At 39.4% G+C, this 26295-nt stretch overlaps 1 protein-coding gene across 2 annotated transcripts in view; it reads right to left on the bottom strand.

Moving 5' to 3' along the window:
* Positions 1-896: 896 nt before the first annotated feature.
* amot (angiomotin) overlaps positions 897-26295 on the bottom strand; it is a 71164-nt gene continuing 45765 nt past the window's right edge. For both annotated transcript variants that reach the window (XM_054625313.1, XM_054625315.1), the window contains 8 exons: positions 25838-25930; positions 25256-25401; positions 20292-20441; positions 18260-18456; positions 15073-15201; positions 8236-8474; positions 7843-8097; positions 897-4532 (listed from right to left, as the gene is read on the bottom strand). In XM_054625313.1, the coding sequence (XP_054481288.1) occupies positions 4399-4532; positions 7843-8097; positions 8236-8474; positions 15073-15201; positions 18260-18456; positions 20292-20441; positions 25256-25401; positions 25838-25930 (1343 nt within the window). In that variant the 3' untranslated portion in view covers positions 897-4398. The remainder of the gene's footprint in view (positions 4533-7842; positions 8098-8235; positions 8475-15072; positions 15202-18259; positions 18457-20291; positions 20442-25255; positions 25402-25837; positions 25931-26295) is intronic.

Raw genomic sequence — 26295 nt, 5'->3', positions numbered from 1 at the left:
AGAGCATTTCAGAGAGAGAGTGAGAAGAGGTGCTGCAGGACAGACAGGATGAGAAAAACGAGGATTATGAGCATTAACATGTCAACATGTTGTAACTGTAACTTGAGATAAAAATATCCACCCGGAAAATAGCATAATAAGGCCTGTTTAATACAAGAGGTAAAATACAAAAAAATACTGTGCCTAATAGTAACTAAAATAGAAAAGTAATATTGAGCATGATATTAAGAATGATATTGTCAGTGATATTGAAAGTAAAAAAAAATTTTGCACATGAAATAGAAATGTAAGATGTAATGTTGAACATGAAATAGAAATGTAAAATTCCATGTTGTTGAAAAAAGTAATATTACCCATGATGTAGTTATTGTTGTTTTAAGTGTCTGACGATTTAGCTGTCCTTCCTGCAGAAGGGGGAGGAGTTGTATAGTTTAATAGCCACAGGTAGAACCTTGTGGTGTTAGTCTTCGGCTGAAGTTGCTCTGATGTGAGAATATGTCAAAATCTGAAATACATTGATCCCTGGACGGAAGTAGTTACAGTTGTTCCAATTCTAGAATAAAAATATATATGAACATAGAGTAACAATAAGTATGTAATAATATGTGCATTGTAATACAATGTATAACAACAATAAATATGGAAAGATTTAAATATGGGAAAAAATGTACAGTTTACTACTGTATGTAACATTAATGTAAATAATATAAATGCTGAAAATGGGATCTATGATTAAGTGTTTAAAATGCAAGAATAGAATAGTAGAAATATTACTTGAAATGAACTGTATAAATACTGTACTAATGCCAGAGTAAACAGATAGATTATTGCACAGTATATTGACTCACACTGAAGATATTTAATATGAAATCTTCTTTCTTAGAACATTCCTCAATTTATATTAAACCACATCATCCAATTAGGCACACCAACGTTGTGTGTGTGTCTTGTACCATTGTGAAACTAATACATTTTCAGCCCTATTAAAAAACATTAGGAGAACAATAGGTCCTTTGAGTTTTCAGGAGTGCATTGCGGAAATGTTGCTTGAAATGGCGAGCATTAAAAACAAGTCTTTTAATAAGCATACATGACAAAAAGCCACTGGTTCCGCCTTCTTTATTTTGAAGATCACTTTTTTTTTGGTCCTCTCTCAAATTAGAAACCTGTTGTAGGTCTAATCAGAGCCACAGATATTCCAACCTCAGGCAAGGCCATGCTTTGATCAAATTTACACAGAACTGAATTGATTCCAACTGTATATCATTTTGTTATTTGGCTTAATATTTTTGCCAATCAGCTAAGAAAAGATCTTTGTGCCCTAAAATGTTCTGGTCTGAATAATAAGGTTCGTCCTCAAAATATCTGTAATATCACAAGAAAAAATTCTGTGAAATGTGTGTTTCAAGGCAGCAACATAAACGTAAATTACTTTTGGCTGCCTTTGCAGCTACATTTTAGCATGGTTTTACTTATAGGGAATGATTCATGTAGTATTGGGCTCATAACATTTATTGTGGGCTCATTGCTAACCAAAAGCAATGACGTGTGTAGGTTGCAGTCTAACATCAAAATCCTGCAGCAATCCCACCTGAAGTTTTACAATTCCCACAGGGTCCATTGTCTTCAAGATTTAGGGTGAGCCTGACATGTCTCATAACAACAAGCAAATAGATATTTTACACTACCAGCATAAAGGACACTTAATAATGTGCTGGTGATGGAAACCATTTGTGAACATATTTGTGAACATTCTGTTCCCAAGGGTTTTTACATAACCATGTAAAAGCTCTTTACATTGGCCAGGAAATTAAGCATCACGTTAGTTCATGCACGAAACGGAAGTCATACACCTCCAGCTGTTACCAGCTGACAGCCAGCCGATTGAATCATCGTTTCAAATCTGTCACACACCAATCACAGCTCACTCTCACCTAAAGGCAGTCCATTTAAATATGACTCCCTTCTCACTGATCCTTTCTATACCTATGCTGTAACAGACCCTACTGCTGGCAAAGCTTTGCCTCTTCCACCCCAACCTCCGGCTTTTTTAGTTCAGAGTTCATATTGCATAGAAAACAGTTGAAATGTTAATCAAAGTCTTACTTTGGGCTCATTCCTGTATATATATATATATTGTATGGATCGCTTAAGATTACACAAATATGAAGAAGTTAAAGTCATAGTCCAGACTAAAAGCACCACAGTTTAAATTTACAAATGCAGAAAGCACAGCTTGCAACAAATGGCATACTGTGTGAATGTGTAAATGAACAGGCTTATAACATTCACTGTCCATAATGACAACATTAAAATCAGACTATAATTACATATTTGTATTCCTTTAAATGAATGCGTTGCTGATGTACTCTTATGGCTTGTGTAACAAGCTTCAGCCTTATTCTTTCAGCTGCAACCCCAGCAGTGTGAATCTGACTTTGGAGCAAACAGAAGAAAATCACTAAAGATTCTGTTATTATATTCACTCATATGGTCATCTTCTTAAGCCGTGTGTTGCAGTGCCTTGCGTTACTTTGCTCAGATTATACATTTTGAAAGGATATCCTCTTATCGTTTTCAATTATGTTTTTATATTTATTTTTAATTTGCACCCAAGTTTGTTTCACACTGCCTGGGGTTGCCACTGAAGGAATAAGGCTAAAATATTGTTATACACACCATAAGAATACATCTAAGCAACACATTCTTTTAACAGAATATACATGTAATTATAGTCAGATTTACTAGTGCCCTATATGTGGCAGTGATATTATAAAGCTGTTTATCTACAATATCACACTGGAGGCAATTAATTGCAAGCGGTCATTCCTGCTTTTGGCAGTTGAAACTGTGTTAGTTTTGTCCTGAATTATGTGTTTAACTTATTTGTAGGACCAGCTAAGCGGGATTGCGGTTGTTAGTGTCAGTAAAGCCAGGTAACCAAACATACCCTTGGCATGTTGAACTTGCTTTGTAGTACATGGCCCAGGTTTTGCATTTTAACTCAGGGAACTTTTTCAGCCTGGAGGCAACATCAAATTCAGGTACTAGTAGCCATGTGATGATTGTGCAAGTGGAATACAAGGCTACTGAGTCCAACCATTGAGCAAAACAAGTCTGCTATCGGAAAGGCAACTCATTATTCAATCGCTCATGAAATGTAACAGCTTAAAGGCTCAGCGCTCAGATCCTTCCACGGCACACAGTTCCATTCAGGTCATTACAGTACATACCGAATGTAAATAATTATGAATGTTTTACAGTTTACATCATTTCTCATTACACTCGTGACATGCTAACAACAGTTTGAAAAAAAACATTGCACACAAATACAATAGCTAGTGTCAGACATCTTAAAGTAATATATATATAAAAAAAAAAAAAAAAACCACTTCAAAACATTTGTAGTGCAATATATGAAACAAAACGGTAGTGGATATCTTTGGTCCAACGAGCTTCCACCAACACTATTGAAAAGTTTACATATCTCTCATGTGTCCAAGTTAAATGCTGTTTTCTCTTTCAGCTAAACACTTGTAGCAAGTCCAGTTTTATTTTTTTTTTGCTTGCATTAAGTAAAGGAAAAAATTGCATATGCCCAAATATTTTGAAACGCCAGTGCTGCTGCTATGGCGGAAGCCCCCCTTCCCAGGTCAAAAGGTAGTGCAAATAAATAGAAAGCCTTAGTCACTGACCACAGCAAATCTTTCAACAGTGACAAAAACAAATGTCCTTCACCTTAAATGTAAAAGTAAAAACAAATTGGGGGGGATTTGTGATATGTTAAATTTACAGGAAGACATTGAATATCAGGTTTGCCTATTCATTTTTATATATTTTTTATTACATTAATTATAACTTGGTAAATTGTTATGAGCATACATGGAGACTGAATTAAGAAGGGTTTTGCATACAATTTTGATTAATTACCTTCCATTAAACCTCAAACAGGGCCAAAAGCATCATACAAAAATGCATCAGAAAAACAGGAACATCCGTTACATTTTTAAGTTCCAGTTGCCATGTCATATTAACATATTTAAGAGAACTGCAAGAGCTGAGATGAAATGAGACATGAAGGGGCGTAGCTTTTCTGCTTTTTGCTTCTGATTTCAGAGTTTTCCTCAGATGATGATAAACAGTGATTTAGTGAAGGAATGAAGGAAATGTGTAAAAACTCCAGTCAGGCTGGATGTGTTTGATTAAATGCACATGTAAACATAAGAGTATGAAAATGTATTTTTATGTCAATCAGTCAACAGTGACTCCTTAACCCACCAAACCTTTCTGTTGCAGGTTTGGATGATTAGCCGATTTACATGTCTGTCGCTCTGTTTGTCGATAGAGCTGCCCTTCAATCACTCAAATGGAAGATGTTTTTTTCCTGATGTCATGGTGTCAAATGAGGATCTCCACGATGTCTTTGTCCACTTCCTGTTGGGTGGGCTGGGCTGGAGGAGGGGCCTGTTGATGTGGATGGGACTGAACAGGGAGCCTCCGTTCCAGGGTGCTGCTTTGAAACACTGGTACATCTGCAAAGAGTTGATGAAAGAACATGTTAACATGTCAGAAATTCAAAAATGATCAGTTCAGCATTTCTGATGATCAAGGCTGTTTTGTTAACTTTTAAACATAGGTTCACCTTTATCTGTTATACAGCATAGTAATAAAGATCCTTGGAGATTTCAGATGTTAGACCTGGCTCGAGCCACAACCACGGTATGCAAGGACCTATTGATACTGAAGGGATTATTATTATTAGGGCCTGAGCAACCACCAGGGGTTAGCTAGGGCCATATTGAAACTGTCGCAATTATTAGGGCAGAAGCAACGACAAAGGGTCGGCGAAGGCCTAATTGAAATAGCTTGGATTACTATTATTATTATTATGGCCCAAGTACTGACCAGTGGTTTGCGAAAAACCCTGGCGAAATCTCTAGGATTATTATTATTATCATGGATGGAGCAACGACGAAGTCGAAGTGAAGGACCTGATTGATGAACCGTGATGGGTTTGTGGACAAGTAAGACCTGGCCTCACTTGGGAAAAATCTAATTTATGAGTACCTGGAGGCCATGATGATGGAAGCTCCGGGACCCATTAACTTCACCATGTTCCTAACCATGTTTGGGGAGAAGCTCAATGGCACAGACCCTGAGGATGTGATCAGTAATGCATTTCCTTGCTTTGATGAGGAGGGGACAGGTTTAATCCAGGAAGATTATCTCAGCGAGCTGCTAACAGCAATGTGGGACCAGTTCACAGATGAGGAGATGGACGAGGTCTTCAGAGAGGCCCACATTGACAAGAAAATCAACTTCAACTACGTGGAGTTCACACACATCCTAAAGCACGGTTCCAAGGATAAGGACGATTAAAGAGCAATGCCAACGTAATTATTTCCACCCTCTTCTCCTCTTCCATCAGCTATATCACCTTGCTATATGTCTAATCAAACCTCATTTAAAATTTTTGTTTTGAACTTCCAGTATTGCCATATGTACACATCCCTATTGACGAATGAATGAAAAAAAATCGAAAAGGTATTAAAATGTTTTTCCTGTCATGTAAAGATTTGAAGTGGCACAACCTTGAAAGCTCTTGTTATCAGGTTAAGTTGAATTTTAATATTTAATAATACAAACTTTATAAATGCAGCAGTCTACAAAGTTGTGCTATGATTATGAAGGCCCAAGCACCGATGAAGTCAGAGTGACGGACCTATTGTTTGATTTTTATTATAATGATTATAAGGGCACGAGCCCCGACAAATTGAGATTGGGTCGGAGAGGACCATATTGAAACTCTTGGAATTTTTAGGGCGCAAGCGCTAACCAGGGCTCTGTGAAGTCCCTATTGAAATCGATCAGATTATTATAATCATTAGGGCCCAAGCACCAACCAGGTGCAAGGACACACTTGAACTTTTGGAATTATAAAAGGGCCCAAGCACCAGAAAGGGGTCGGCGATCAAATTATTGTTAGGGCATGAGCAGGAATAAGGGGTCGGTGAGGACCCTATTGGAACTGTATTATGGCCCTAGCAGCAACCAACGGTCGGGCAGCGAAGGCCCTATTAAAAACATAAATACTACGGTGACACTCATGATGTGTTATTTTGCACGATAGATACTCTGGCACTGTTAGGACTGTGTCAACGGTATACATGGGAGGGAACGATTGTTCTTCCTCTCGGTAGTTGCCGTGATTTACCGTAAAGACCCAATGAGCCTGGCATAACAAATGGGGGCTCAAGTGTGTTATCAACGCTGTGTATTTAATGGTAGCAAATTGATTGTGTTGTGATCTTTTTAGGGTTTGGAATGTAGTGACTACAAAGATAATTGCATTTTTGAGGGGTGGATGTGAGTACACTCAGTTCATCTGGTCAGTCTGTGTCGCTGGTTTCCTACATCTATCACATTAACTTGTGTATGTGGTTGGAATACTACATGATGTCCATTTTGTGTTGTGGTAGTGGCCATTCAATCCACTGTTTGGCTACTGCTTCGGCTTATTGTGTGGTTGCTGCTCATTCTTCAACTCAGTGGCAGCATCTTAGCCCTTTTCTGTGTGTGATAAGATTAGTTTATTCCACATTCCACATTTTTTGGCCATCTCTGTTGTTTGAGTAAGTTGCACATAATTTGCTTAATATTGAGGTTTGAAAAATTGTCTTATGTGTAGTCCTGGGCTGCTGAGCAACATTGTAAATTCCCTTGCATGAGTGCAATTTGGATTAGCCTAAATGCTCAGGTAGTTACTGTTGTTCAGAGTCTTGTGGACTGACTGTTTTTAATTTGTATTTCGCAGTATTTTACTTTAATATTGCCCTGGTAAGAAGTTTTTCTGGATTTGAAGTGTTAAGTACATTTCATTTGGTGGCATTTGTCAAGGTGAACTCTTGCATAAATAATCAAATTTTTTATGGTTTAAAGGGTGTTTTTCTTTAGTTGATTTGGGTCAGTTGTGGAGTGTTGCCGCATGGTAGGGTATAACACACAACATTACATAAGAAAAAGACTAAACAACGTTCGTCTTTGGGTAGGGCAAAACAAGATTTTTGAATGTTTGGACATTTTATAGACTACCATTAATAGAGAAAAAAGCCAACACATTGATTAATACATAACATTATTCAGTTTCTGCTATTGAGGATGCATTGGGTTCAATGGCTAAACCGACATTTGGAGAAGAGCTTGTGTCTCACAAAGAACAAGGGGCAAATTTCCTTTTGCAGCAGCTAAACCTGTACAAATAAAAATAAATAAACTGTAAGTAGTCTGAAAGCACCCACAAAGGTTGAAATGCATCCCTATCGGCACTCCCAGTGCTCCTGTGCCATCTGCACGTTTTACATATGGTAAAATGCAGACATTTGGAGCTAAATTTGGCCATTTAAATCTGACATTTTTTTACCTTAAATTTTGAGGAATGCCTCTACACCTGTAGCTTGCACTCTGAACATTTTATGTATTTTTTATCTCTTTGTTCTGCCTACTGTTTTAGGCGCCAGGGCAACATTTATACTTTGCCACATGGATAACTGCAATCAGATGCAAAAAAGGGCAAAATGCACTCAGCTGTAAAACTTTATGACCGTGTTTTCACTGCAATATCATTGGTGCACTATCTTTTGTGAATGGCATCTTGTTAAGGGGCAGATAGCAGTTGCAAGTGATGCACAAAACGGTGCAACCAATTCTTTGTGAATTCGCCCTTGAATTTTTCCTAATAACCCTAAGATATCACCCTCCAACTGAGACATATTGTAAGCGTGATCAAAGCCTTAGACATCCACCAGCTCATACTGACATGTCTGACAGACAGTTTAAGCTGACCTGCTATGCGGTCTGGGATGTAGACTGGGCTGGGGCTGAACAGTCGAGCAGGCAACGTCATGCTCTGCAGGCCTGGAGTGCTGGGCTTGCTGGTGTCCTGACTCTGTCCCTTCTCGGTCTGCGTGAAGCTGTCTCTGCTGCCTGTCTTCGAGTGACCTGCGGTCAACGGGGTGGAAGGAAGCACTGGTGAGGGAGATGATGAGATTGACCCCGTCCTGAGAGACTCTGTACGAAACTCGTAACCCAGCAGACCCCCTGGAGGAACATGAGAAAAAGAGCAATCTTTACTAACAAGCACTGCAGCTACAAGTGACTTTCTATCCCCAATTCTCACCCGTAGTAGAGTTCAGCTGCTGTAAATACTTTATTATGACCACTGGTTCTGGTTCTTACCCAGACTGCCCTTCCAGCTGGTGTCCTTGCGTTCTTCGGTGATGGGGGAGCTACTGAGGCCCAGGCTGTGACTGAGCACTCCTGAACCACCAGAACCAGTGTTGGAAATGGACATCAGGGACTTGGTGGGCCTCATGGCAGATTGTGCATCAGACTTGATGGGCTCTTTCCTGGAGCGCTGGTGAAGCACCTTGATCATAGCGTCTTTCTCAATGATCTGAGCATGGAGATTCTTTATCCTGAATTAGGTAGAAGAAGAGGGAGGACCATAATGAAACCAAGGTCCCTAAAAGTTCCAAAGACAAGGAACAATTGAGAGCTTTGCAAGTGCTTTTACACCACTAGTTGACCCATACTAAGTAAACATGAAGTCAGATGGACCGACAGGCAACTCATTCATTGAACAGTTTTTGAGATGTCGTCCTGTATCATCAGAGCTACCTGGCATCTTGTACCTTAATATTAGTGTGATCCCTAAATTTTACTTTTAAATGAAAAACTTCCAACATACACAACACCCCCCCCCATTCACTACTGATATGGATGTGTTACCATGGTTACTAAATAATTTCCTAACACAGAGAATGCTTTGAAGATCTTTCTTTTACAGTTGACAATTAACAGATGTATAAAGTAGCAGGTAAACTTCAACATTTCTGCCAGAATCATAAATCCGCTGCAACAACCCTTTGGTTTGTTTTGCTCTCACACCACTAACGAAATGCACAAGAGCCCACTTGCAACCTCTGTCCAATTGTTTGGTCTGCATAGTTTTAAGTAATAATCTTAAATACCTTAAATTAAAATAAAAAAGGTGACAGTATTTCAATATTTATATATAAAATATATATATAAAGAACTGGGAGCCAGTGGCGACAGAAACAATGCTATTTTACAGTTTTTCTCCATTTTATATACTCTGTATGCAACTATGAACACAATTCCTGGAACAAGAAGCTCATGTATCAACAAAACGACTTTAGACAGCTAAACTGAAAGAACAGTTTATTGCTTTCCTTCAAATAGAAATTCAACCTGGACTGACATCTTGCCCATGCCATAGCATTCAATGGAAATGAGGTTTTCCAATTCTGTCAATGTAGGAGTGTGCATCTTTCCCTTTGTCATATGACAACTGTTTGTCCTTCCAGCAGGTCTGAATGCAAATGACCCCTTCTTGCCTTTTGTTAGGGTTCCAACCCTATTATCTGTTGTTTATTAGGGCCCGAGCACCGACATGGTCGGTTTGCGAAGGCCCTCTTGAAACTGCAGTGTTTCTTATTAGGGCCCGAGCACTGACGTAATTTTGGGCTTTACTAAATGAATTGAATTGAACAACACTTTGGCCAATCACCACTAGAATGATTGAAACTTACCCTGAAAGTTCTATTAAAATGAACCACCATTAGGCGCTACAAATGCAAAAAGGGGCGCGATACAAATGAACACAAATTGTACTTTGAAACCGAAATATCTTGTCCAATCATCACAAAGACATGTTTCATGATAATGTTCAACAACTTTTGTGAAACTATTCTGAAACCTGGGCCTGGTTACTGTATTAAAGGGCAAACTCTGCACCTTACTTTGAACTCTAAATTGACTTATGCTAAGAATGTGGTGAATGAAAAAAGTCATTTTCAATGGAGCTCCGATTCCACGATTCACCATGGCAACAGGTAAACAGATGAGCCTCCAATTTAATCCAGTGGATGTAGGGGAAAAGTGTCAATGAATTAACACTATTAAGTTTCTTTGAGTTTTGTCCAATAATTTATCACTTACCAGACTATGATAAAGTGGCGAAGTCTAAATGTGTCTTATGCTGCACCCTACATTACATTTTTTATATATTTGTTCATCTGTAATCTGAGGTGGGTTAAACACGGGTGCAGACAACTGAAGATGAAAAATATAGTTCAGTACAGGATTTACACAGTGACGTACAGTAAACCTTCGATACAAGCTTTAATATGGAATAATTGAATGAATCAGGAAATAAAACAGGGTGTCTGGCTCTGTAAGAGGGAGGAGACAGAAATAAACTCAGAGTTTGTTAAAGAACACCTGCCAGCGAGCAGGTTAGGTTCACAGAGTCAGTTTCCACGGTAACAGATCCAGAGTTTAAATTACCTCTATATCTGAAACTGAAAATCCAGTTTCTATCCAGTTTCCCTAAACCTGCTTTCTGAAACAGGTCCCTGGTGCAAATTTGGTCATAAATTGTTCACAGAATTTCCAAATATCACCAAACTGCCTGGATAATTAGGGCCTGAGCACTGGCAACATCAGTCCAACGAAGGCCCTATTGAAACTGTAATGTTTATTATCATTATTAGGGCCCGATCACAGACAACGTCGGAGAGGGACCTATTGAAACTGAAGGAATTATTATTATTATTTTCATTATACACAATGAAGCGCCTTTTTGAGGGACTTAGCATATTCCAAAACTCACCAAAATTAGCATGCTTATCAGGCCTGGTGAAAATGTGATATTTTGGGGCCTTTATATATGTGTATTACAAAATGGTACACACATATGCAGCTAATGAGCTCCACAAAAAACCCTGGAAATATGATGAAAAGTTATCAAAATGGTGAGTTTTCATGCAAGTACCTTTTGTAGTTTTAATCAGAAGTTGGCCATTTTGAATCTTCTGTTCATTTTCTCTACTTTTTTCCCCATTTCCAGACACTATACTTTTACAAACTCCTCCTAGGGAATTTATCAGATCCACTTCAACCTTACTCAGTAAAATCTAAAGACCTTTGTGATTAAAAGTTATCAAATGCTTTACGTTCTATGGAACGGCGTAGCCGTGGTGTGGCGGCCATTTTATGACTCCCAATTAAACAAGCTGCTGTAACTCAACTGGACTTGCTTGAGTCTGCCCCAAACTTAACATGCTTGTTAACAGTCATGGCCTGAGGATGTCGACAACACTATTTTCACTTATAGTCAAAGCGCCACCTACTGGCCAGAGGAAATCAGAGTTATGTGACAAACAGCATCGGATTTGTACATGAAATTTACGGGTGTGCCGTATACACGAGATATCATTCCACTCAGCAGATTTTTTAAAGTTTAAACATGTACCCAAAATGCCAAGACATATGAATGCAATTACTGACAGGCTGCTCCATTGTCATCATGTAACAAGAGTGTATGTTTCAGTATTTCTTTAGACAGAATGAAACCAACAGAGATGACTTTGCTCAGCTTTGTAAAGCCTGAAACCCTCTTGCTGCTTATTGCTGCTTTTATTTTGAAAAAAAGTGATTGAACCTGGAATTGCCGCTTGCGGCTATAATTAAGGTTCTATCGTAGATCCAGTCATCACAAAACTTGCAGGATATGTTTCCAAGAGTACCTGTAACACACCCTGAAAGTTTCATACAAATTGACCATTAGCTGGTGCCAAACTGAAAGAAAAAAAGTGCAGCCCCTTACAAGATAAGTCCTATTGACTTGAAATTTGACACGTGTCCAGCTGAATGTGCTCTTCAAATATGTCACTCTGATTATATAAGTTTGCACTCTTGATTTACCGCCATCTTGAATTTTTGGCAAAACCCATTTTTTGACATCTCCTTCTAAACCATACCTCTTCTGATGATCATTATTGGGATAACCGTGTCAAAGGCTCTTAAAACCTTGTGGGTATTTTATTTAGTTTTCAAGATATTGACCAATAAACAGCAAAAGGGCATGGTTCTGCAGATATACAGACGAGTCAATAACCTGTGTGCAAATCACCCAAAAACTTGCAGAACATGTCAACATGAGTAAATAAACTGAGAGTTTCATTAATTGGAACTCTAGGCGTCACCACAAATGCAAAAAAAATGGATTTCGCCAACCAGAAATCAGGCTACAAATTAAAAGTTTTTTTCTCCAATCATCACAAAACTTGCAGGATAGGTTTCATGATCGTTTTTAACCACATGTGATTAAGTATTCTGAAATGCTCAATAGGGGGAACCACCAGTTGCAATCATGTGCCCCAGGTGCAAATTTGTCCAAAAATCAAGGACAGTTTGTCCAAACATCACCAAACTTGCTGGATATTTCTAATTGAGCTGTTGGAACATCTCCCTATCCTGACATGACTGGCGGGAATATGAGACATTGTCATTATGAAACAAGAGTGTGATTGATTGAGTCTTTTTTTAGACAGAATAAAACCAAGAGTGGCTTACTTTGCTCAGCTTTGTAAAGGCTAAAACCCACCTGCTGATGCCTGCGGCTTTCACTTTTGCTGTAAGCTGCTTCCTTCTGATGAGCGTGAAAATCGTTAAAACCCGGAATTCCCTCAATCTGTGATTGCATTCCGTCTGATCACAGTATTCCCTTACCCTTTGTTCTCTTCTTTTTATGTGCTGTCTAATCACTGCGTTAGCTTACTTTATAAAATGCTTCCATGCTTCATTAAACTCACACCACAACAGCAAACTTCTGAACTGGACTTGAATGATTTTCTTCAACAATTTGGTGCCTTGACCCGGTTGGCGACAGACTTCTATGGAGACTCCTCTTTCCAGACCAAAAACCCACCAGTAACGTGAGAATATAAATTATTCTAGAGGTGAGAGGTCATTTTAAAAACCTAATTATTGTTGCTGTGTGCTGTTAGCGGATTCCCGAAAGTAGTTGACACCATCCTGCAATTTTGAGTCAGTTTGCCGTGTGGTTGTGAAAGGGGATTCATTGGAGAAGTTTTCTCTGTAGAAATGGAGTAGGGTTGATTTGTTTGACTACTTAGAGATAATACATTCTGTATGGATCTGATGTATTCTCCTTACACAAAAAGGAATCATGTGTATCTTCTCGTAGAATGTTGATGATAAAACACTGAATAAAACATACACTTATCCCCCGTCAGACCTTTGAGGGGAAAAAACATACGCTGTAATGGTGAATCACAAAAAGCTTTGCTTACAGATCAAGATAAAAAGTGAATAGCTCATTTGAAAGAAACTAAAACACAACGCAGAAAAAGGTAAATTGGAGAACCAATTGGACGGTTCCTCCAGAACCAAACAAACAAAAACAATCCCCCAAAAAATCCAGTGACCATGACAGCATTCAAAGGTGATGACGATAGCAAAAGAAAATTGAGGTCCGTCACAAAGTCAGCTTGACAGACTTACACCAAGTTACATAAAATATATATGCCCAAAGTAGCTGAGTCATATGCCCTGATGAGAGCCTTTCACCTAGCAAGAGGTAAAACTGTTACCATGTACACAGACTCAAAATACGCTTTTAGATGTTTGCGTAACTTTAGTATACTGTGTGGAAATCAAGGATTTATTACATTCTCTGGAATACCGGTTTAACATGGCAAACTGATCGGTGTGAACTGTTGGAAGCGGGTCAATTACCTTCATCTATTGCTGTTGTTAAATGTGAATCCAATGATCCTGTTTCACGAGGCAATGCCTGACAAGTTTATTGTACAACCTGCATATTTCATGCTCAAGTGGATGAGAATATTGCAACATTCAGGCCTTAATCAGCTATAGATTTAGGTTTCTTTGTGCGGTGGTGTTTAAAGACTTTTGTAACATAATCTATGGTAATCTTAGGATAGGGCTAGTTTTGGGTAACGTTTAGCGTTTTTAGTCATCTAAACTTCTATCATCTTAGCTGATATGCGCAGGTAACCAGAATATTTCTTCTAATTCTTTGGCCACCACTTCAAAAGCCCCTCTGATGCGTCTCTTTGGTATACATTGTTTGATGTTAGGTATGTTAACTTGACCAACATTTACTGATGCTAACATAGCTCCTCAGGAATTGAGGAATGATTGATGACAACGCATAATTTAAGGTCTATGGTTGTTGATAGCTTATTCTTATTTTCATTCATTCATTATCCGTAACTGCTCATCCGGTTCAGGGTCGCGGGGGGGCTGGAGCCAGCTGTCATTGGGTGAAGGCAGGGTTCACCCTGTACAGGTCTCCGGACTATCACAGGGCTGACATATAGAGACAGAGAACCATTCACACTCACATCCACACCTACTGGCAATTTAGAGTCTTCAATTAACTTAAGCTACATGTCTTTTGTGTCTGTCTGTCTGGACTGTGGGAGGAAGCCGGAGAACCCAGAGAGAACCCACGCTGACACGGGGAGAACATGCAAACTCCACACTGAAGGCCGTCTAGCCCAGGAATTGAACCCCTTCTTCCTGTGAAGCGACAGTGCTAGCCACTACACCACCGTGCAGCCATGTTTATTTTGTTTTACCAAAATGTTATTTTATTGGTTATTGTTGTTGAAACCATTAACCTGAGGGGGCTAATATGTGCTCACGTCCGTTGTAACTTGGTGACACAGTAAATATTCACGTACCCTGCAGCCTGATGAAGAGCAGTCAAACACCAGTGTCAGTGAGGTCAGGAAATGCAGAGGCAGCCACTTTTTTATCACTGAGCACTTGGAATTGAAAATATGGTGAAGCTGGTTGCTTACCGGCAAACTCAGCCATTTATCGTTTTTTCCACTTTAAGTGGCAACTTGATCACTGATGACACAGATACCACTTGATACCAACTTCATTATACTATTGGCTCACTAGCCTTGTTAGAATGGGGAACCAAGCCTCAGAAATCTTCCAGACAAAAACAAAATATATAAAATGATTAATTCAAAATCATAATTTTTGTTTTAGGAAAAGTGAGACATTTAAAACTTCATTTAAAAATATTTATGGATGTATTGTCTTTTTAAAAAATGATAAAAGCTCTTCAATATGCCCTTTCAGGATCGCATCTTCAACTGGCAGCTTTAAATTAGTGAGGCTATATGTGTGTGGAGAGTGCCTTACCTGCTTTCCATGTCAACACAGCGCCGATTGGCCATGAGAATCTCCTCTTCTTCTTTCTGGATTCGAGCCTCAACCGACGTGTCATAGCTGCTGCTTGGAGAATGGCTTATTACTGATATAGATGTATCCCTGCAAAACAGGACAGAGTTTAAAACTAGCTCATCCACGGGACTTCAGACTAAATTTCTGACCTATTCTGAATACTTGTCAACCCTGAAATAGGTGTTCACTTACAATGAATGCAAAAATATTTTAAAAACCAAAAAAAAAAAAGCTGGTGAAGCTCATACAGTCAATTCATTGCTGCTGAATCCTGAAAACAAAACTGAAGAGAACAATGGGATTTGGTCTTAGGGTCAGACTGGCGATCTAGCCCTCTTTCCTCACACAAGTGTTGGAACACTTACCACTTTGCCTTGTAACAGGCAATGGTGGATCCTGCTCTTGCTGCCTTGATGGTCTGCATAAGCAGTACAGACTATCCCTCCCTCAGCCTGTCCCTCCCGGGAGCCAAAACTGGAGAGGATTGCCCAGAGTTGGTGCTTACCGCAACGGCCTACTGTGGCAGGGACCCCTTTTTGTAGATTTATGCTGAGAGGTGAACCTATCTAGTATAATCTATAAAGTAGGCTAGGTGGCGTTTGGTTTTATTGTACAAAACTCACGTTGCAGGAAATTACTTACATTATGGTGTTCCTACAAACAAACTAAAACGGTGAACAACTAATTTTGCCCAAATGAAAACTCCATATGCAAATGCTCTTGTAAAATGTCACAATGGAGAGAGAGAGAAAGACATGGACAAAAGGGAGCGAGCAAAAACAGATGATTCAGGGGTAACAGTAGACCCACCACACTAAAGGTACTGTATCTGAAAATGTTGTGTGTGTGTGTGTGTGTGTGTTTGTGTGTGTGTGTGTGTGTGTGTGTGTGTGTGTTTGTTTGTGTGTGTATGAAAGAAAACACTTTAATATTTCAATAAACTGATGTTAACTACAGCAACGGCGGCACATGCAGATGCGGCGACCGGTAGCGCCTACAGACTCCGCTACATTTATGATAAAAATACACTCCTCAACATCAGAAAAGAAAGTACGAGGATTGGATTAAGTGCAGCTGTTCGTGAGATGATCATCGCCCCAAAAATATTCTGACCACTCAGCCAGATCGGCCGAACAAAACGCCATCAGAACAGGTATGATCGACCCAGGAAGAGGGGGAAGAGAGCCGGGATAAGGACTACACAGCTTGGACCTAAGGTACTTTCCACTACCCAGCCTGCTCCTAGCTTGGAAAAAAAGATAGATGAAAAAAGACTGAGGCTGACCCAGCAACGGGAGATCAGAGACTGTAGTGCACACATCTTTACGGAAACATGGTCTCATCATAACATCCCGGATCAAGCTATTGCACTTGACAGGAGGACTGTATATCGCGCCAACAGAATGCAAGACTCAGGAAAGAAGAGGGGAGGCAGACTGTGTGTTTACATCAATATTGCCTAGTGCTCAATCGTAGTCAAAGTTGATGGGCAATGTTTCCCTGATGTCAAATTTATTATGCTAAATTGCCGGCCAGATTATCTGCCCAGAGAATTCCCCAGTGTTTTTTTTGCTGCTGTTTACATTCCTTTGGATGCCATTTAAAAAAATGCACTACAGGAATTGTATGAAGTCATCAGCAGACACAAGAAGAAACAACCGGATGGTTATTTCTATTTTAGCTGGCGATTTCAATTAAACAAACCTGAGATCTGTTTCACCTTAATTCCACCAACATGTCAAAATCTCCATTATAGGGAAACATTACACTCGACCATGTTCACACAAATATTGCTGGCAGCTACAAAGCCCTCCCCCACTTTTGACAATCAGGTCATATTTTCCTGTTCCTTCTGCCTACTGTTTGTAGGCCAATTAAACTGGCCAAACCATCAGAAAAAAACAGTTAATGTGCGGACAGATGAAGCTACAGCTGCTCTACAGGACTGGCACATGTTGAGGGACGCTGCTACGCATGAGAATGACATCAATCTGGAGGAATAAACATCAACAGGGATAACATATATCAGCAAATGTGTGGATGATGTGGTGATCACAAGATAATGAATGGGAATGGTAAATGGACTCGTACTTGTATAGCGCTTTTCTAGTCTTCCAACCACTCAAATCGCTTTAAAACTACATTTCATCATTCGCCCATTCACACACATTCAAACAGTGATGGCAGGGACTACCAGGCAATGTGCCACCTTCTCATCAGGACTATCTAACATTCCTACCCATTAATACACCACAGGCTGCGGGAGCAATTTGGGGTTAACATCCCTGGTCGTGTACTAAGAACATGTGCCAACGGGCTAACTGATGTCATCATTGATATTTTCATCATATCAATGTCACAGGAGAATGTTCCCACCTGCTTCAAGACAGCCACCATTGTTCCTGTACCTAAAAGTCTGCAGTATCCACTCTAAATGCCCCTAACCCTAATAATAATAATAATAATAATAAACATTAGAATTTCAATAGGTCCTCAGCTCAAACTTTGTCGGTTCTCGGGCCCCAATAATAATAATAAACATTAGAAGAACAATAGGTCTTCCGCACTGGCTTGTCGTTGCTCGGGCCCTAATTATAATTAGAAGTTCAATAGGTCCTCAGCTCAGACTTTGTAGGTACTCGGGCCCTAGTAATAATAATCATTAGGAAAAAAGAAGGACCTCCTCTCTGACTTCATCGGTGCTCGGGCACTTATAAGTAGTAGTAGATAATAATCATGATATAGTTAAGTGTTGCTACATAAACAAGAATCAAGTGGAAAGTAATGCATTTTGTGACATTGTGTAACCCTAACCCTAACCCTTATGAACTATGTTATATGTGTGTAGGGGGCATTAGTTCACATGCAGTTTCAATGAGGTTATGCAAGAAGCAAGATGTGTGCTTTGGAATCAGCATCACAGAGAACCTGACATGTTCATCACACATCTTCATCCTGGTAAATAAGCCTACTCTGTTGTTTTTTTCTTATGTAGTATGAAGGGACTGCAGCTTGCATTACGTAGTGCAACCTTGTGTTGTAGACTGACCATAAATTCACCTTTCACCTTGAACATATAAGAGGCACCAGTGTCTGAAACAATGGCTCAGAGAATGAAATGTCAATAACTGTCATGTACATGTACCTCTCAGTTGCGACAGAGGCAGCGGCGTCCAGGGCAAATTGCCTCATCACACTCTCCTCCAAGTACTTCTGCTCCCATTTGGTCATGTCAGCTTCCAGAGCCAGGATCTGCTCCTCCTTCTCCCTCAAGTGCTCCATCAGCGCTGTGGCATTGTACTCCGATGGAACTGCACCACTGCTTTGAGTGCCTCCTTGACGCTGGGAGGAGAGAAGAGGGGAAGCAGAATAATGTGGAAGACAGAACATAGTAAGAGGACATGTCATTTGTCGATTTAACATTAAATCTGTTGCTTGCTGTGTTACTTTCCAGATGTAGTGATTTTCTGTTATGGCAACATTCAACTGTAAAAGATGACGTCTTTGATTAAAATATGTTTTATTGGGAGAACAGTGTTGCAACATTTTCAACTTATTTATTAGTATACAGTGTTTGCTAAAATCGAAAAAAAGTTCATTTTTTTTCATTAATGTACACTCAGCAACCCATCTTGACAGAAAAAAACTGAAATGTAGAACTTTTTGCAAATTTATCAAAAAAGAAAAACTTAAATATCACATGGTCATAAGTATTCAGACCCTTTGCTGTGACACTCATATTTAACTCACATGCTGTCCATTTCTTCTGATCCTCCTTGAGATGGTTCTACTCCTTCATTGGAGTCCAGCTGTGTTTAATTAAACTGATTGGACTTGATTAGGAAAGGCACACACCTGTCTATATAAGACCTTACAGCTCACAGTGCATGTCAGAACAAATGAGAATCATGAGGTCGAAGGAACTGCCCAAGGAGCTCAGAGACAGAATTGTGGCAAGGCACAGATCTGGCCAAGGTTACAAAAGAATTTCTGCAGCACTCAAGGTTCCTAAGAGCACAGTGGCCTCCATAATCCTTAAATGGAAGAAGTATGGGATGACCAGAACTCTTCCTAGACCTGGCCGTCCAGCCAAACTGAGCAATCGTGGGAGAAGAGCCTTGGTGAGAGAGGTAAAGAAGAACCCAAAGATCACTGTGGCTGAGCTCCAGAGATGCAGTAGGGAGATGGGAGAAAGTTCCACAAAGTCAACTATCACTGCAGCCCTCCACCAGTCGGGGCTTTATGGCAGAGTGGCCCGACGGAAGCCTCTCCTCAGTGCAAGACATATGAAAGCCCGCATAGAGTTTGCCAAAAAACACATGGAGGACTCCCAAACTATGAGAAATAAGATTCTCTGGTCTGATGAGACCAAGATTGAACTTTTGGCGTTAATTCTAAGCGGTATGTGTGGAGAAAACCAGGCACTGCTCATCACCTGCCCAATACAATCCCAACAGTGAAACATGGTGGTGGCAGCATCATGCTATGGGGGTGTTTTTCAGCTGCAGGGACAGGATGATTGAAGGAAAGATGAATGCGGCCAAGTACAGAGATATCCTGGAAGAAAAGCCTCCTCCAGAGTGCTCAGGACCTTCAGACTGGGCCAGCCAGAGCACCTTCCAACAAGACAATGACCTGAAAATGCACACAGTTAAAATAACAAACTGAAGTGGCTTGCAAGGAAGAATGTCAGAGATCCATTCCAGGTTGACTTGTTGCATCATTCCCAAGAAGACTCATGGCTGTACCTCAAACTTCTACTCAATTGAGCATCTGAATACTTATGACCATGTGATATTTCAGACCTTTTTTTCTGGTAAGATGGGTTGCTGTCCACATTAACGTTAACCATTTTAGCAACCTGACAGAACTGGAGAGGATCTGAATAGGAAGAATGGCAGAGGATCCCCAAATCCAGGTTATATGCTGAGAAAATATTCTTGCTCCTGACATATATTCCCAAGAAATGCTCTTTTTTTCATGGCTGTAACTAAAGGAGCTCAGTCAAATGTTCAAAGGTGCTTCTACTCAATACTGAGCAAATATAGGAAGTCTGCAGATACTTATGACCATGTGATATTTGTTGCCCCACAGCCTAATAAATAAATTGTATTAAAATAGTAAGAGGCATATTGGTTCTAAATTTGTTGATGAGCTAAGTAAACATTAAACAGTACCTGCTGTATGCGTAGCGACTCAAGCTCTCTCTCCAGTCTAATACGGAGGCGATGCTCGAGCTGTTCTCTCTTCTGACATGCCGCCTGGAGCTGAGCCAGAGCTTGCTGCATCCTCTCCACCTTTTCCACATAAACCTGCTTTTTCTTGAGCTGCACACACAAACACAGAGAGAGAGAGAGAGAGAGAAAGAGGGGGGGTTAGTTAGGTTATTTGACAGTTCAAGGCATCTGCTACAGGGTTAACAACAATTATGAGGACAGAGAATTTTCCAGAAGTAGGGCTGGTTCAGTCGGCATCTCTGCAAAAAACAGATTGCTTGTTTTCTACATTGTTTTTGTTTATTTGTTGACCAAATCGTCAAAAACATGTTTCAATGCAGCAAATATGCACAGAAATTCTGTTCAAGGAGAACGAGGACAACAAAAGACTTCAAGTATTAATACGTTAGAGATTAATGTAAAATATATTTTTTTTAAGGGTTACAGAAATCCACTGCAATATTAAGTTTTACTTTAATTAAAAATATGGATTCAGCTGATACATAACACAAATGTGTACTTAATTTACCATTTCTTCATGATTCATAGAAATATGCTTATTTTTGGTCAACCACACATTAGCATTCATGTTGACACATATCCAAAAAAGAAATACAAACGTGTTTATGCATTTTTATCTATGACTACTGACCGACTTTCCTTATTCACCTTTTGGTTTTATTGGTTTAACAATAAGAATAATAATTTTCAGTGAAGGTAACTGTTTTGAAGCAGAATACATCAAAGTATTGAGGTAAGACAAATGTGCCACTATTTCTTTTCCGAAATACCTTGAATGTTCAGATTGAGAGCAGTCAGTTTACCCCATGCATTAATTGTATTTACACAGCCCCCGGGGGAAATTACCGTATACAATACATCCATTATGTCAAACAGACACTGGTGTCAGATGGCCTGACAATTGAGAGCAGATTTTCCACTAAGCAAGCGTACTTCAGTCCATATATATCAAGAAAATAAGATGTGGAAGTCGCTTAACAGAGCAGTGGGTGTGATAACTTTAACATATACAGTCTATTCTACTTTTGCTCTTAACTTGGACTTACTATTTTCCTGGATCTAAGAAAAGTCATGTTCACATACCTGTTTACCTTTTCTGGTCCACAGCCAGCCAAAGGTTTTATTCATTTTCTGCCATTTAAATTTACCAAGTACCTTACCATTATTGGAGGTTTGTTACACGTTGTTCTTGACTATAAGAGAGCAAACCTCAGCCATGAACTTCCAAAATGAAGACAATATATCAGGTGTTCCGACAAGGGATAATAACACACTGGCACAAAATATAATGCAAAAATCCAGTCTTTTCTCTAAGAACTCCGTAAACACATGGTTTGGATGGGACACGAAACAGGATAGGAACAGACTAGAACCGACAGTCGGGACTGGAGAAAAAAATCATTGGTACCAGCGTGGGCAAGACACTCTTTAAAACTGGATGATGAATGTTAGAAATGTCTTATGCCCAGTAGCTTCTCTCTTTTAAAAGCTGTGTAGTTAAATGAAAAAAATTAAGCCATTAGAAAATCTGGTGAATTAACGTTAATGACTGATTATCTGGTGATAGCAATGTAATTTGCTCACCAGCCAAATCCCTTGTATGTGAAAATGTTCTACTGTGAGTATGTGGAAGATGCATTAGATTGTTCAATTTTGCTCATTTAGGGTCTGGCTAGTTTACTTATTCCACCTTGCTACAGCTACAGAACATTAAAAAAGCACCACATGACCTGCAGCCTACGTTACTTTAATATGTAGCAGAACTTTACTGTTTTTAATTCTCTGTTCATGAGAGCTGTTAGCACTAATTCCAATCGCTAGCGCCAATCAATAATACTAAACGCTATCATGAAAGGTCGTCATACCTGGACCCGTATCATGCCTTAGAAATTTGGGGTCCTTGGAGTTACAACATTTTCCTGTTTAATGGCGAATTGCGCAAAATGGACACCACGCTAAGTCAAAGTCGATCTACGTATGACCTTTTAACTTTTCATCATATAGATTGATAAAGTTTGTTAAAGTACAACGCCTCAAACGGAGAAAATTGCCAAAGAGTGCAAAATTACTGTAGCGACCTCTAGTGGTTGGATGGAATGAAAATTTGAGGTTCTGTTTGTTTATGGAAATGTTTTAAATTTCGCAATAATAGACCCAACTGTTTTGAAGTTCTGTGTAATGATTTGCAAAGCCACACCCCTTTGAAGTTCATAGATCCATATCTTTCTAAAAACTTTTGACGTAATTGATACAATAATGATCCACAGAAAATGTTTTAGCAATCACAGAAATTTGAAAAAAGTAGAGCAGATGGAGCTGGACATGTGTGTTGAATTTCAAAGGTTGAAGGGCATGGCCTGTCAAACAGCTAGGGGGCACTAGCAACTCATTTTGTCATAACCAAGCACTGGACCCATAAAAAATAAAATGACAATCCTGATAAGAATGCCAAATTTTGTGTGGGTTTTTGCATGATAATGCCCTCAAAAATGCAATTCAACGCCGGAAATACTGATAATCCGAGCGATTGCCTGTGCTCGTGCCGATATAATAATTGAAGCCGCAATCAGCAATGATCAGGCCCTCGCACCTTTGCGCACGTCTGTGAACAAATTATGAATTGCAAATATTCCACCACTTCCTGTGCCCAGTATGTTTGCTAGAGAACACGCGCAAACATGCATTATGTTGAAGTGTAAATCACATCATGTAAATTTCATGTATATCAGATTCTGTTTGTCACATAACGCTGATTTCCTGTTGCCAACAGGAGGCACTATGACTTATAGTGAAAATTGGCCAGTCCAGTGGAGTTAGATCAGATTTTTGCTATATGGGGAATAAATTAAAATGGCTGCCATGCCACGGCTATGCACTTCCAGCAAATGTGAAGCTTTAGATACATTTTAATCACAAAAGTCTTAAGATTGCCTGTTTTGAACAAATTTAAGGTTTTCACACAAATTCACACAAACTTCTAGTTGGGTTTAGATCATTGTCCCAAGGGACTTTGTTATTTATAGGTTAAACAAAATGTCATACATCTAGGTGAAACGTAGCACTAGGGCTGCTTTTGAGAATAATTGTAGGGGTCGCTATTGAGGCAATTTATGACTACCAAGCCAAAGAGTCATATTGAATATTTATTTCTATCATCATTCTGTCATACTATGACACGTGCAAAGTTCCATGAGTTTTTGAGCATCCCAAGCCACTGAAAAATCCGCTCCCATTTCATGGCAAATGATGCATTGCCAAGGCAACACCTTTCAACAATAAATCACAACATTCAGGATCTTTAAGCTTTTCTTACAAAATTTGAGGTCGATCTGGTCAACCAGCTAGGAGCAGTAATTCAAATTATAAAACTGTCATTTTCTGTTGACTGATTGTGCAATGACGATATGACAATTTTTACATGGAGATGTCCTCAGGCCTGGATCGGTATCATGCCTTAGAAATTTGGGGCAGATTGGACAATGTACCTTGGAGTTACAACAACTTCCTCTTTCATGGCGTAAGGCGCAAAATGGGCACCACATCACGTTATTTTTATTCTATTTTTATTTTATTGTATAATATGTGTATTTATTATCTGTTTCTATGTAGTTGAGCTGCTGCAACACCCGAATTTCCCCCATCAATCAATAAATAATATATAATAATAATAATAATAATAATAATAATAATAAGGTGGTTCCATGAAAACTCACAATTTTGATAGCTTTTTATCATAAAGGTCTTTAGATTGTCCAGAACACATTTGAAGTCCATCGCATGACTTCTGTGGGAGAAGTTTGTTTAAGTACAACCCCTAAAAACAGGGAAAATTTCCCAATTTTTCTTAAAATGTCTGAATTACTGTAGTGCCCCTAGTGCTTTAATAGAATGGAAATCAGAGGTTATGCTGCAGATCCACTTAAAATTTGTAACATGTTCCTAATGCCAGCCAACAAAGTTTCTACACATTTAAATTCCAAAATGTAGTTATATGATGTGGTTGTGGTTCTTGGGATTGGCAAGGGTTCGACCTAGATGTACAAAATTTGGTAGGCACATGTATTACATGTAGACAAAAAAATGTCTTGGGGCCATGCTATAAACCCGAAAGTCAGCAATTTTGAATTGTTCTCTAGGGCCACATAGCAGATACAGTAAGGAATCCACTATGTGGAATATTTGCAATATATCATTTCCTGTGTCACACACGCCACACAGGAAAATAACGTCTAACTCATACACACGGTGTCTTGTGGTCACAGATATTCAGGATGCGTCAACCAGCTTCTCCACCAGTACCTCTGACATGTTCAAAGGTGTGAGGTCACGATCATCACTGCTTGCAGCTTTAATTCATGTTAAGCTCGATACATAGGTAATTTGAGATGTTAACAAGATTCCTGCCTGATTTAACTTATAGCAAAAACATCAGGGATCAGAAACTTGTCACAGACAAAAAGCAGTCCAAAATTGACTTATCACAGTTCTTCATAACTCCATCTCCATAGTAGCCCTGACATGTATATATTTCTTTGAGGAAGTTCATGCCAGCTACAGTGTAACCTGCCTGTGACAGTTATGTGTGTAGGCTTTTACTGTCCGTTTGAAAGTCCACCTCCCACAGCTTCATAGTTGTGGCTCTTTCTGCCATACGGGAAATGTAAAACATCATGTACATTTTAGATATTATCAACAAGACATAACTGGCCTGAGATGATCAGACTACTGTTAGCTGTTTCTCTGTGTCTCTTGTTTAATAAGAACACATCATGGCTGAAATTGTTAAGATTCACCTAGGCTTCTTTATCTAAATCAGTATTTTCTTGTTCTAATGAAAAGGGGAACAAGCAGTCAAACCCAAATCCAACTACCAGCATTATATCCAGTAAGAATGATGCGGTTACCTCCTCCTCAAGCTTGACCACTTTGGCCTGGGCGTTGTTAAGCGCCTGGTCTCTGATCTCGATGTGTCTTCTCTGGTCCTCTGTGGTGGAACGCAGCGCATTCAACTCCATCTCCAGCTTCTCCCTTTCACGGATTGTCTCTTTGTCTTAAAACACATGTACAAACACAATGTTATTTTAATTAGGGCTGTGCAAAAATATATCGACAAGGCTTAATATCGCGATCGTTTTTGTCCGCGAGTAGTATAGATACATAAAACAAAAATCCTGTTTAACATGGATTCAAAATGTTTTTTAAATTGACTCGATTTACCGTTTGTGTCAAACATCCTCCTCTTCCGCTCCTGTAACGATAGATGTTGCTGCCTAATGCCTTCTAAGCTAAGGCTAAGTGACCTCCCGGCCTTTCACATGATCCGTCAAAAATCACAACATGGAATATCACAAGCAAGCAACCGTATGCTGTATAATAACACTGTCCTGCTGACACATGATGGATGTAGCAGTGTAGTGCTTAGGATTTACGAAAAGGAGCAGAATGTGTCAAAACATGGCTACAACATGAGAGGGTGTTGCACTTACTCTGTACAACTAGCTGGGAGATGGTTTTGCGGTTGTCCTCTGAGCAGTCACACTCTTTAGCAGTGAGCTGCTTATTGGCCGTCTCCATGCGTTCTTTAAAACAACAACACACATGCTCAGAGTTGGGAAAAACACACGATAAAAATATAAAAATATAGGCACAAGCTGCCATTCTGGGTTCTAACCTTTTTTTAATGCTTAAAAAAGAAAAAGAAAAAAGGAAGCAGCTGAATTGACATTATTAAAATTGCAGGCAGCATCAAGCTGGTTTTGGGCTTCACTAAGCTGACGAAAGTCTTCTCAGTTGGTTTAATTCTCTCTAAAGAATGACTTGGACCAATCACACTCTTCTTTTATCATAACATGCCGCTGTCAGTCCTTGTACACTCAAAAGTCACGCCAGGCATAAATGGGGACATGTTGTACACATGCACTGGATTGTAATGGGTGGCGCCACC

This window comes from Anoplopoma fimbria, chromosome 24 (assembly GCF_027596085.1).
Source record: "Anoplopoma fimbria isolate UVic2021 breed Golden Eagle Sablefish chromosome 24, Afim_UVic_2022, whole genome shotgun sequence".
NCBI classification, from domain to species: Eukaryota; Metazoa; Chordata; class Actinopteri; order Perciformes; family Anoplopomatidae; genus Anoplopoma; species Anoplopoma fimbria.
This window is presented reverse-complemented; position numbering and strand designations above follow the sequence as displayed.